This window comes from Pinus tabuliformis, chromosome 7, assembly GCF_031772625.1.
Source record: "Pinus tabuliformis cultivar Carrire ecotype Pingquan chromosome 7, CPIR1, whole genome shotgun sequence".
Classification (NCBI taxonomy): Eukaryota; Viridiplantae; Streptophyta; class Pinopsida; order Pinales; family Pinaceae; genus Pinus; species Pinus tabuliformis.
In genome coordinates, this window is record NC_142293.1 from 555,109,344 (window position 1) to 555,124,134 (window position 14,791).

The 14,791-nt window shown below is 33.2% G+C and overlaps 1 protein-coding gene across 1 annotated transcript; it reads right to left on the reverse strand.

Moving 5' to 3' along the window:
* Positions 1–2,798: 2,798 nt before the first annotated feature.
* On the reverse strand, positions 2,799–3,689 carry LOC149248578 (uncharacterized). The gene has a single exon (XM_089450498.1). The coding sequence runs from the start codon at positions 3,687–3,689 to the stop codon at positions 2,799–2,801; it is 891 nt and encodes a 296-aa protein (XP_089306624.1).
* Positions 3,690–14,791: the final 11,102 nt, after the last annotated feature.

The following is a 14,791-nucleotide window of genomic DNA, read 5'->3' on the forward strand; positions in this document are numbered from 1 at the left end:
GAAATTTTTTGAGATTGCTTCAATTTTGGGCCATATGCAAAGTTAAATTATGAAAATTTTGGAATTTTTTTTTTGTCAAACCCAAACTAATATGGGTTTGACTAAAAACTAAATACAATATCCTATGCCTACGGCAAGAACAATAACATAACTTTTTAACATAATTTTTTTATAAACAATAATTGTGAGAAAATAAGAGAGAGAGATATATATATATAAGTCATATTATAATATAATTGAATTTAATGATGAACTTAAAAATTAATATTACAATTTACTAAGTTGTAAAACAAGTGTAATATGCAACATTGTTGATTAGTACCTGCCTCTTATGGAAAAAACTATTTGATAATAGAATAATCTCTGTAAGAATAATTATTAGGTAGTATAAGATAGAGATTTTTTTTTTCTCAATATGACTACTGCTATTATTGATACAAAAAGTTACAGCAAGGCCTTAGCCTTGAAAGTTCAGCCTGTTGATGGCATTTTACAAAAAAACACATAAGATCAGTGGAGTTGGAATCTTCAGCTGTGTGTAAACTTCTTCTACGACACATTACAGTTTTGAACAGTAACAAAACCATTACATTTGCCAGACAGCACCCTGAGACGGACAGAAACATGGACAGACCGTGCCCTGAGACAGACATAAACAACTGGTGTATGTAGTAACGACACATTGACAAGCAGGAACCTGAGCCAAAATCATAGCAACGAAGACACACAGAATTATGCTAGGTTAGTCATCATTTGTAGTATAGGCCTCCTCGACAACCAAACACCCATACCGTAGAGAGTCCTCCGAGTCCGAATGAGGAGCCACCGAGCCGGTGGGATCGCCACGCACGGACGCACCTGGGCCAGCGGGGTTGGTCGGATTCAGCGTCGAAGCATTCTCCATGACTGGGCTCAAGTGATCGTCCAGATTTACAGTCCGTTGTTCTGCAGTTGCTTCAGCTTGGGCCGCTCCCAAATTTATGTTGTCTTCACGCTTTTCGATAGTGACTGAAATAATGAAAGTAGCATTATCGAGCGAGCAAGGGAAACGATACCGCGCAGTATGGTGAGCAGCATGTTCACATACTGCATCTCCAGATTTGCCACGACCCCTTCCTCTTCCGCTCCTCGTAGTCGGTGGACTGCGTCGCTCAGGTTCCAGAGTGTCGGAAGATCGCTGCGAGACTGCTCGACCACCGGAGCCCCCTCTTCTGCTCAGTAACCTGACTCTTTCGCGCGGCATTTTTGCTTGCTCTAAGCTGGGTAATAATAGAACTTCCCAATAACCATACAAACTCTGCACATTAACAGGTCTATGAACCCCTGCAGAGTGATTCAGAGAAACGCCCAGAACTGGAAGCAAAAACTCGACAGTGGAATGCATTGAAGCTGTTATGCAAAGAGCGTTTAAGGAGCGGCAGGACGCGGTGTGCGAGACGACAAATAAGCGCAGTAATGGCCGCATTAAATAATTTGTGCATGCCCATCTCCCTTTCCTTGCGACCTGACTCGTGGCGTATGTGGGCTGACACTTGCCCATGTGATACGCCGCCTGTATGTCCTTTGGACAATTAATCACCCGCATCCGGGGGTGAGTGATCTTGATGCACCAGGGAAATGCAATCCTGCTTGAGCTGATGATCATCTGTTTCTTCGAGGGTGCCTGAGAATTGAAGAAGTTGCTGGTTTACGCCTTGATTGGCTAGCCTGTCCGCAACTTGATTGGTTGTCCGTCTAACATGCTTGAAGGTTATGCTTTGAGGATGTCTCAGCCTTTCCTCCAGTTGTTCCAATCTGCTAAGCAATCTCCAGCTGGTGGCTATCTTGGCTGCAGAGGTGCCCGTTTGGATTCTGGTCGCTGCATTTATTAGTATAAGCGAGTCTCCTTCTACCTCTAAGGGGTAGTAGTTTTTTTGTTCTGCAAGACAGATCCCTTGCCAGAGTCCTTCCAACTCAGCCGCGTTATTGGTATCTTTGCCGATCGATCCGTGATAGATGAGTATTGCTGCGCCTAGATGGTTCCTGAAGATACCTGCATATCCTATAGGTCCGGGATTGCCCTTGGGATTGTGACCGTGAAGAGAGATACCTTTAAGAGCATGGGACGAGATGGCTGAAGAGAGGAGACGACTTAAGCCTTCTGCCATGAGGACAAAAAGAAAGGGAGAGAGGGGATCCCCTTGTCGAATACCACGGGAGGGTCGAAAAGGCGTGGAGGGGGAGCCATTGAGCAAAACAGAGAAGCTAGGAGAGGATATGAGATTTGAGATCCATCTGGTCCATGTGGGATTGAAGCCAAAAGCTAATAACATCTAGGAAATATAATCCCAGCTAAGTTTATCAAACGCTTTGGAGAGATATAGCTTAAGAATCATACCTGGTTTTTTCAGAATCTTAAGAGAGTGGATACCTTCATTTGAGAGTATGATGTCGTCCATGACCCGCTGCCCTTCTACATAGCCCGTCTACTCCGAAGAGATGAGAAGAGGAAGTAGAGGTTTAAGCCTGTTTGCCAGAACTTTAGATATGAGCTTGTAAATGACATTGCATAGTGCTATCGGTCTATATTGGTCAGGCTTATTTGGTTCATCGCCTTTGGGGACTAGTGCTATGAAACTTGTATTGAGGGAGGGAAGAAGCCAGTGCATGGTTCTTGATTCTTCTACTAATTCCCATACCTCTGTTTTGATGAGTTCCCAAAACTCGTGGAAGAAATTGGCAGTGAATCCATCAGGGTCGGGAGCTTTTCCGTCCTTGAGTTGGCCTAACGCTTCTTCTACCTCCTGTAGAGATATGGACTAGAGCAGTTTGTTGTTGTGATCCTCCGTTATGATTTTGGGTATATGCTGTGTGATATTCCTAATGGCTTGATCTCTGTTGCCAGGAGGTTCCGTGAGAATTTCCTGGAAGTAATCTTTGAATTCTTTCTCCATGTCTTCATGCTTTTCCAGCCTATCCCCTTGTTGGTTATTTATGAATGCTATGTTATTATTCATTCTTCTTTGGATTGTGGTTCTGTGGAAGACTTTTGTATTTTTCTCCCCCTCTTTGAGCCAGTGAATTCTGGACTTCTGTCTCCAAAGGATTTCCTCTTGCTTCCGGCGGGCTTCGATCTGATTCCAAAGAGTCTGCTCTTGTTGCGCTTGTTCCTTCGTTCTCCCTTCCCGGATGAGAGTTTGTTGAAGTGCCACCATTTGTTGTTCTAGCCTTTTGCGGTTCTCAAATATGTTACCAAACTGAGTGCGATTCCAGACTTTGAGAACTTGTTTTAAGTTTTTTAATTTCCATTGGAATTGGAACATTTTAGCCCCTGGAGGCGGAATGAATGAGAGCCATGCTTCATTTACTATAGTTTTGAAGTTGGGATGTGAAAGCCAGAAGGCTTCATATCTGAAAGGTCGATTGCTTCTATTACCTAGCCTCGCCCATTGCAACATAATTGGCCAGTGATTTGATCCTCCTTGTGGTAATATGGAAGCGTGAAAGTCCCCTCCCAGGTGTATGGCGTTATCTGAGATAAGAAACCGATCCAGTCTAGAGGTGATGTGGTGGGTTCCTTTGCGCTTGTTAGTCCATGTAAAAACTCCATTGGAGGTTTGAATGTCCATGAGTTGGTTATTTTGAATGAATTCTCTAAATCTGTTGTTGTCATTTTCAAGCCTTATTCTGCCTCCCTGTTTCTCCTCCATTGTCTTTATAATGTTGAAATGCCCTCCATTTATCCAAAGGGGGCACTGTCTGTTGGCATTAAGGATGGTTAGACTGTCCAGAAGGTCAATTTTTTGCTGAAGATTCTACGGAAAATAGACATTTGAGAGGTGCCCATGTATGTTGGTACCTATAAGATGGAATGAAGCTTGAATGAGGTGATGGGTAGCATGAAAGTCACTTAGAGTAAGAACTTGTGGGTTCCAAAGGATAGACAATCCGCTGGAGGCTCCAGACGCATCTACTAATACTGAGCAGCTACCTGCCTAGACTTTATTACGAATTTTTTCCATGGCATTATTGTTGCTTTTTGTTTCTTGAAGAAAAACTAAGGACGGTTTTTCTTGTTGTATCAAGTTTTTTATCATTCTATGTTTGGAGGGGCTATTGAGTCCTCTCACATTCCAGGATATGAGCTTCATGAGGAACCATGGGGTTTAGGTTTGTAGAACTTTGTCAACTTAGGGAATCTGCCCGATTCCATAAGTAATTCTCCTACTATGATTGTCCTTTGTAGATCAGTTTTGCGCCCTCTTTTCTTGGTTTCTTTAAGGATTTTTTTTCCATCCCATGGGCTTCCTGCTTGTATGCCCAGATGTATGTTACGCTGTGCTTTGGATAAAACTCCTTCAAGCCTGTCTATTTGCCACGGTGGTATTGAGTTGAATTCTTTTTGTTTGCATGTTGTTTCTAATTTGAGGATGTCAAGACCATCTAGGCTGACCTTCTCTGAATCTTCTTCCATGACAGTGGGTAAACTTTGATCTTCCTCCACTACTGAATCCTGTAGACTGAGGGCTAATGTTGCGTCTAGCTCCATTGCTGAGGGTTGCAGGATATGCTCTGGATCAGAATGTTCTGAGGAGGAAGGGAAAGAGCTAACAAAAAGAGCAAGACTTTTACCTGAGAGAGAGCTGGAAATAATTTTGGTAGGAAAGGGCATGGAGGGAGATTTGGGGGCGGAGGGAGCAGTCGAAGAAGAGGGGAGGGAGGGGGATTCCTTGGATGCAGAGCTAAGAGTGGCAGGCTGAACTGGGGAGGAGAGCAGTATGAATCTATTCTGAGAATTTGGTTTAGGGGGATTCTCTGGGGCGGCTTGATTTTTATTTGCATGGCGTCGTCGATTCGGGATCTTGGTGAATCCTTCTGAGTCTTTATTAGCCTCCTTATCTTGGGGTTTTTTCTGAGAGTTCATGGGACAATCTTGAAAGAGATGGCCATGTTCATGGCATTTTCGACAACGAAAAGGAATATGCTCATAATCTAAAGGTTGAATCCATTCAAAGTCATCATGGTAGAGACTTACCGAATCTGCAAGAGCTTTGGTCAGGTGCATGTGGACACATATCCTGGCATAAGAGGTGTATCTGCGGGTTTTGGTTTCCTCCGCAACTTTGATGAAGTTCCCTAGTTTGTTGCCGATGTCTGCTAGCGTTTCTTCTCTCCAATACTCCACAGGAAGAGAGTACATTCGCACCCATACTGGTGCCCAGCTAAAATCCTCCTTGCCTGGATTGAACCTAGGCTTCCAATCCCTTAGGAAGAGGCCCGAGGAGTTGAAGAAATACAGTCCGCCTTCGAAAATGCGAGATTTTTCCTCTATGCAGTAGAATATGGCTGTAAAGAAGCCTTTGGGTCCTAGCTGTAAAGTCACCTGTCCTTTAGGCCTCCATTTGGAAGCTATCCATCCCTGCAGTGCTTTTTCAGTAGGCCAGAAACCCAGAAACTTTCCTATGAGCGCATGATCCTACATGTACTGGATCTCGCTGTTGATGCGGTGGCTGGGAAGATCAACTTTTATTCGCTCTGTGGCTTTGGGGATACAAGTGGCTGAGGTTGCTTTCTGCTGCGGCGAGGATGGCGCTTGATTTTCACCTATTCCTTTGTCTTCTGCATCACGTACTACCATGGTATCTCCTTCACTATTCTTCTGTCTTGTGACTTGATCAGTATCTGGTTCACCATCAGGGGAAGTCAGAGGTATTGCAGTATTTTCTGTGTCAGGGGCAGGGACTGTGGAAGGAGGGGGGGAGGAGCCCACCCCTCGTGCAGACGCATCCATGAAAGGACGATCAAGGGAAGACCGGCGGCGGGCTGGGAAGATCAGGAAAGTTCAGGGTTTAGGGTTGCGACAGTGCTTGCAGAGAATGATCGCATTGCAGACCCCATATAATATCATTCGTATAATATAGAGATATTATATTAAAAAGACATGGAACATTTAATTAATTAAAATACCCATGGGTAAAAATCTAACTATTTTAAGGCTTGAGGTGGCCCAACCATTGGTGATTCCGAGTGATTTTGAAGACATAGAAGCCCCTGAATCCTAGCTACTCAAGTTATGCAAGTCATCTTAAGTCTCACAATACCTAATACAAATAAATATAAAATATTAATATAAAAATGTGATTTAATATTTTTGAAATGAAAATAAGCAATCAAATTTAGAAAGTAAAATTAAATTACATCTCATATGAAGGAATGGTAAATACTACTTATCATGTTTTTATTTATGAAAGAGGTTTTACGTGGATATATATATATATATATATATATATATATATATATAGAAAAGGACTTAGCATAAAATTTGACATATTAAATGTTCATCCTATTGTATTAATTTTATAATATTTTATGGAAAGTATAAGGGTTTCTTCCTAATAAAACCAAATTATTTTATGGGAGAGATTTTATGTAAGGATATAGAAAATTGTTCAACATGAAAATTAACCTATTAAATACTAATCATAGCATTAACATTTCTATTGTTTCATTGAAAAGTATACCGTTGTTTTTAAAAAGCCAAGGTAGACTTCACATGTATTTTGCAAAGACTTTTTAATAAAAGCTTGAAGAATTGATTGAGCCTAAAGAAGGTTAGGGGTGCATAATTTCAAAAAAAAAATCATAAGTTATTAATCAAGAATAGAGGGAATCAAATATTCAAAGTTATGCACCCCACCCAACAAATACCAATATTTAATTGTAGAAGTTTAGAAGTAATAATCAAATGGTTACATGAAAAACAATATAATGGAAATAAATTTAAGGGTTCCACTAATCTTGGCATCTCTTGAATGATGCTCACTACTGAGTGTGTGGGGCATCTCATGTCTTCAGTTTTGAGTGTAGGTACTAAGGAGCAATGGTGCATATTACACTTGTTTTATGTTTATTTTAGGTAGGCTTTGAATATAATTGCCGCGACCTGAAAAATATATATAGCGAATTTATAATATATGGTTATTACAGCTTACAAATTTTATAATTTATTTTTGTTTTTAGAATTAATGAACTTTTATTATTATATTCGATTTATTCATCTCCTCACATTGCAATGTAATAATTTATGATATTTTAATGCTAGTGAAGGATAAGATAATATGACACATGTTTGACTATATGCGATAGCAATTTTTTTTTAAATAATTGTTGAGATCTTATTTACTAAAGTTAGATCCATTCCATTCTTTAAGGTTTTTAGAGAAGTATATATACAATGCATGTTAAATTGTTCTCGGAAATTTGATTTTGCAACTTCTTTAATAATAGCTACCATATATTCAAAGAATGGTGTAAAGTGAAATAGATGATGAAGTTACAACAACATATTTAGAGACTCATAATTAAGATTAAACTAGATTTAACCAACTCATGTATCTTTATAGTACTCTACACTAAATTATCTATTAATTATATATGTGATGTTTGTTAAAACTTAGATTAATTACTAAGTGTCAGGTTTGAATATATATGAGGTTATGAAAATCATGTTACATTCTAACTGTGAAATAATTGTTTCTAAATTTTTAACATTGGTTAAACATGTTTTAAATCTCAACTAAGTTGCTTCATCAATTTATATGTTTCTTTCTTTATGTCCTTTACTAAAAATTTCTTGTAATATATTGCTTACACGTGAATCTAGTTATTAATCTTTATCTCTTAAACTATTTTTTTCACTGTCTAATAAAATTTTGGACAAATAAAACCTAAAAATCTTATAATAATAATAAAAAACTAATATCCGAACAAAAAATCATCGCCTTATTTTCTCCAATCCGAACAAAAATTCGATCAGATTTATTAGTTGGTATAATGCAGAGTCTTTGTAGTGTTAGAGGATTTTTTCCAAAATTTATGATATATCATTTCTTCTCTAACCTTATTTTATGGTGACATAAATGAGTATGAAATTTTCATTTGCATGTGATATAGCTTTCTCAACCTGATAGGTTGTGAGATAAAGATTACCTGCTCATTGAGACACACTTAGCTCCATTAACATTGAAACGACATTTTATATCACTAATTGTTACTGTGTAAAGAGACTGCAATTAAAAATCATGTAAATTTATAATATTATGACATGTCAGTGACCAAAACTGTCAGTGAGGACATGATGGAACTTGTGTACCCTAGCTCATTAATCAATAACATGACCAATAACATGTTCATTCTGATAACCAATTATATTGCAGAAAAATAAATTAAAATGTTGTCAAATAATACTAAATTTCATTATGCAAAGTTAAACTATGAAAATTTTGCAATTTTTTTTGTCAAACCCAAACTAATATGGGTTTGACTAAAAACTGAATACAATATCCTATGCCTACCGCAAGAACAATAACATAACTTTTTTATAAACAATAATGGTTAGAATATATATATATATATATATATATATATATATATATATATATATATATATATTTTTATTATAATATATTTGAATTTAATGATGAACTTAAAAATTAATATTACAATTTACTAACTTGTAAAACAAGTGTAACATGCAACATTGTTGGTTAGTACTTGCCTCTTATGCAAAAAATTATTTGATAACAGAATAATCTCTATGAGAATAATTATAAGGTAGTATAATGTAGAGATACTATATTAAAAAGACATTGAACATTTAATTAATTAAAATAGACATGGGTAAAAATCCAACTATTTTAAGGTTTGAGGTGGTTACATGATTTTGAAAACTTAGAAGCCCCTAAATCCTAGTTACTCAAGTTATGCTAGTCAGCTTAAGTCTCGCAATACCTAATACAAATAAATATAAAATATTAATATAAAAATTTGATTTAATATTTTTGAAATGAAAAAATAAGAAATCAAATTTAGACAGTAAAATTAAATTACATGTATTATGAAAGAATGGTAAATACTACTTATCATGTTTTTATTTATGAAAGAGGTTTTACGTAAATATATATACATATAGAAAATGACTTAGCATAAAATTTGATGTAATAAATGTTCATCTTATTGTATTAATTTTATAATATTTGATGGAAAGTATAGGGGTTTCTTCCTAATAAAACCAAATTATTTTATAGGAGAGATTTTATGTAAGGATATGGAAAATGGTTCAACATGAAAATTAACATATTAAATACTAATTATAGCATTAACATTTCTATTGTTTCATTGAAAAGTATATTGGTGTTTTTAAAAGCCAAGGTAGACTTCACATGTATTTTGTAAAGACGTTTTAAATAAAAGCTTGAAGAATTGATTGAGCGTAAAGAAGGTTAAGGTGCATAATTTCCAAAAATTCTTCATAAGCTATTAATCAAGAATAGAAGGAATCAAATATTCAAATTTGTGCAGAATATGAAACCCACCCAACAACTACCAATATTTAATTGTAGAAGTTTAGAAGTAATAATCAAATGGTTACATGAAAAACAATATAATGGAAATAAATTTAAGGGTTCCACTAATCTTGGCATCTCCTGAATGATGTTCACTACTGAGTGCGTGGGGCATCTCATGACTTCAATTTTGAGTGTAGGTACTAAGGAGTAATGGTGCATATTACACTTGTTTTATGCTTATTTTAGGTAGGCTCTGTATATAATTACTGCGACCTACAAAAATATATAGCGAATTTATAATATATGGTTATTACAACTTGCAAATTTTATAATTTATATTTGTTTCTAGAATTAATAAAATTTTATTATTTATATTTGATTTATTCATCTCGTGACATTGCAAGGTATCAATTTATGATATTTTAATGCTAGTGAAGGAGAAGATAATATGACACATGTTTGACTATATGTGATAGCAAATTTTTTTTAATATAATTGTTGAGATCTTATTTACTAAATTTAGATCCATTCCATTCTTTAAGGTTTTTAGAGAAGTATATATACAATGCATGTTAAATTGGTCTTGGAAAATTGATTTTGAAACTTTTTAACAATAGCTACCATATATTCAAAGAATGGTGTAAAGTGGAATAGATAATGAAGTTACACCAACATATTTAGAGACTCATAATTAAGATTAAATAAGATTTAACCAAATCACATATCTTTATAGTACTCTACACTAAATTATCCATTAATTATATATATGATGTTTGTTAAAACTTAGATTAATTACCAAGTGTCAAGTAGGAATATTATGAGGCTATGAAAATCTGTCACATTCTAACTGTGAAATAATTGTTTCTAAATTTTTATCATTGTTTAAACATGTTTTAAATCTCAATTAAGTTGCTTCATCAATTTATATGTTTCTTTCTTTATGTCCTTTACTAAAAATTTCTTATAATATAGTTCTTACACATTAATTTAGTTATTAATCTTTATTGCTTAAACTATTTTTTTCACCATGTAATAAAATTCTGGATAAATAAAACCTAAAAATATTATCAAAAATTCATCGCCTTGTTTTCTCCAATCTGAACAAAAATTCGGTCAGATTGATTAGTTGGTACAACGTGGAGTCTTTGTAGTGTCAAAGGATTTTTTCCAAAATTGATGATATATCATTTCTTCTCTAACCTTATTTGATGGTGACATAAATGAGTATGAAATTTACGTTTGCATGTGATATAGATTTCTCAACCTGATAGGTTATGAGATAAAGATTATATGCTCATTTAAACACACTTAGCTCCATTAACATTCAAACGACATTTTATATCACTAATTGGTACTCTGTAAAGCGACTGCAATTAAAAATCGTGTAAATTTATAATATTATGACATGTCAGTGACCAAAAATGTCAATGAGGACATGATGGAACTTGTGTACCCTAGCCCATTAATCAATAACATGACCAATAACATGTTCATTCTGATAACCAATTAGATTGCAGAAAATTAAATTAAAATGTTGTCAAATAATACTAAATTTCATTATGCAAAATTATACTATGAAAATTTTGAAAAAAAAAATGTCAAACCCAAACTAATATGGATTTGACTAAAAACTTAATACAATATCCTATGCCTACCGCAAGAACAATAACATAACTTTTTAACATATTTTTTTATTCACAATAGTTGTTAGAAAATAAGATATATATATATATATATATATATATATATATATATATATGAATTTAATGATGAACTTAAAAGTTAAATTATAGTTTACTAACTTGTAAGACAACTGTAATATGCAACATTGTTGGTTAGTACCTGCCTCTTATGCAAAAAAGATAGCAGAATAATCTCTGTAAGAATAATTATAAGGTCATATAATATAGAGATACTATATTAAAAAGACATGGAACATTTAATTAATTAAAATAGACATGGGTAAAAATCCAACTATTTTAAGGCTTGAGGTGGCCCAACCATTGGTGATTCCGGGTGATTTTGAAGACATAGAAGCCCCTGAATCCTAGTTACTCAAGTTATGCTAGTCATCTTAAGTCTCGCAATACCTAATACAAATAAATATAAAATATTAATATAAAAATGTGATTTAATATCTTTGAAATGAAAATAAGCAATCAAAGTTAGAAAGTAAAATTCAATTACATCTAATATGAAAGAATGGTAAATACTATTTATCATGTTTTTATTTATGAAAGAGGATTTACGTAAATATTTATATAGAAAATGACTTAGCATAAAATTTGATGTAATAAATGTTCATCCTATTGTATTAATTTTATAATATTTTATGGAAAGTATAAGGGTTTCTTCCTAATAAAACCAAATTATTTTATGGGAGAGATTTTATGTAAGGACATAGAAAATGGTTCAACATGAAAATTAACCTATTAAATATTAATTATAGCATTAACATTTCTATTGTTTCATTGAAAAGTATACCGTTGTTTTTAAGAGCCAAGGTAGACTTCACATGTATTTTGCAAAGACTTTTTAAATAAAAGCTTGAAAAATTGATTGAGCCTAAAGAAGGCTAGGGTGCATAATTTCGAAAAATTCTTCATAAGTTATTAATCAAGAATAGAGGGAATCGAATATTCAAATTTATGCACAATATACACCCCACCCAACAAATACCAATATTTAATTGTAGAAGTTTAGAAGTAATAATCAAATGGTTACATGAAAAAAAATATAATGGAAATAAATTTAAGGGTTCCACTAATATTGGCATCTCTTGAATGATGCTCACTACTAAGTGTGTGGGGCATCTCATGCCTTAGGTTTTGAGTGTAAGTAATAAGGAGCAATGGTGCATATTACACTTGCTTTATGCTTATTTTAGGTAGGCTTTGAATATAATTACTGCGACTTGCAAAAATATATAGTGAATTTATACTATATGGTTATTACAACTTACAAATTTTATAATTTATATTTATTTTTAGAATTAATGAACTTTTATTATTTATATTCAATTTATTCATCTCGTGACATTGCAATGTATCAATTTATGATATTTTAATGCTAGCGAAGGATAAGATAATACGACACATGTTTGACTATATGTGATAGCAATTTTTTTTAATATAATTGTTGAGATCTTATTTGCTAAATTTAGATCCATTTCATTCTTTAAGGTTTTTAGAGAAGTATATATACAATGCATGTTAAATTGTTCTTGGAAAATTGATTTTGCAACTTCTTTAACAATAGCTACCATATATTCAAAGAATGGTGTAAAGTGGAATAGATGATGAAGTTACAACAACATATTTAGAGACTCATAATTAAGATTAAATAAGATTTAACCAAATCACATATCTTTATAGTATTGTACACTAAATTATCCATTAATTATATATGTGATGTTTGTTAAAACTTAGCTTGATTACCAAGTGTCATGTTTGAACATATATGAGGCTATGAAAATCATGTCACATTCTAATTGTGAAATAATTGTTTCTAAATTTTTATCATTGGTTAAACATGTTTTAAATCTCAACTAAGTTGCTTCATCAATTTATATGTTTCTTTCTTTATGTCCTTTACTAAAAATTTCTTGTAATATAGTGCTTACACAGGAATCTAGTTATTAATCTTTATTGCTTAAACTATTTTTTTCACTATCTAATAAAATTTTGGACAAATAAAACCTAAAAATATTATAATAATAAAAAAAAAAAACTAATATTTGAACAAAAATTCATCACCCTGTTTTCTCCAATCCGAACAAAATTGGTCAGATTTATTAGTTGGTACAACGTAGAGTCTTTGTAGTGTCAGAGGATTTTTTCCAAAATTTATGATATATCATTTCTTCTCTAACCTTATTTGATGGTGACATAAATGAGTATGAAATTTTCATTTGCGTGTGATATAAACTTCTCAACCTGATAAGCTGCGAGATAAAGATTACCGGCTCATTTAGACACACTTAGCTCCATTAACATTCAAACGACATTTTATATCAAATTGTTACTCTGTAAAGAGAGTGCAATTAAAAATCGTGTAAATTTATAATATTATGACATGTCAATGACCAAAACTGTCAGTGAGGACATGATGGAACTTGTGTACCCTAGCTCATTAATCAATAACATGACCAATAACATGTTCATTCTCATAACCAATTAGATTGCAAAAAAAAATTTAAAATTTTCTCAAACTTTATGCTTTTTTGATTCATGATATATTGTTTAGACCTTCTAGAAAAAACACATTGAGAACAAAGGGTCTAATGTACATCTTCCCTTTATCCAAGGGACGACTGACAAAATTGCTAGAATTCTTAAAAATCAAAAGATTGGCTCAACCTTTAGACCTTTTAAAACCATTCGCAACTCTTTAAGATCTGTCAAAGACCCTATTGATCCAAAATGCATGAAAGGTGTTTATTTAATCCCATTTTCATGTGGAACCCCCTACATCGATGAGACTTGTCATTCCATTTCACAAAGGATTCAGGAGCACGCGGCATACCTTAAACATTGTAGGACCCGCTCATCTGCTCTAGTCGAACATGCTGAATTAACGAAGCACCATATTTGCTTAGAGGATTCTAAGGTCCTCGTGAGGGTTGATTATTTCCATCACCGAAAATTAAGAGAAGCCATTGAAATTGAAAAGAGGAGAAAAATTCTTAATAGGGACGATGGATGGAAGTTAAACAACTCGTGGGTCCCTTCTCTTTGTTCTCTCCCTTGTTAGTTTTATTTTTTCCTTTTTTTAATCTATCATTTTATTTATTTATTTATTTGATATATAAAAATATATTTTTATATCTTGATTTTTTATTTTTTATATTTTTTTTCTTATTTATTTATTTTATTTTATTGATAATCTCTTAGTTATTTATTTAATCTAAATCTGTTATTAACAAAAAAATAGAATCTAATTAAATTAATTAATGAATTTATTATTATTATTATTATTATTATTATTATTATTATTATTATTATATATAGATATACATATATATATATAATTTGTTAGAATCTACTTAATAATTTAAAATAAAATAGAGTAAAATCAAAATCAAAATTACATGATTTGACTTTGATCCTGTAACATTCACATGTTTTATTTAACCATTGGAATTTAACGTTTCATCTAAGATCTATAAATTTATGTCAGTTAATCTTTCCCCTCATCCTAGTCTTTATCATGAACCTAGATTTGGGTTCGAAACGCGTCAACCCTTTGTTCTCAATGTGATTTTTCCAGAAGATCTGAACAATAAATTAAAATGTTGTCAAATAATACTAAATTTCATTATGCAATGTTAAACTATGAAAAATTTAGAATTTGTTTTTGTCAAACTCAAACTAATATGGGTTTGACTAAAAACTGAATACAATATCCTATGCCTACGGCAAGAACAATAACATAACTTTTTAACATAATTTTTTTATAAACAATAA

What these genes read in the sequence shown, in the direction of transcription:
- LOC149248578 (XM_089450498.1), bottom strand. Translation starts at nt 3,689, where the DNA reads ATGGAGGAGAAACAGGGAGGCAGAATAAGGCTTGAAAATGACAACAAC.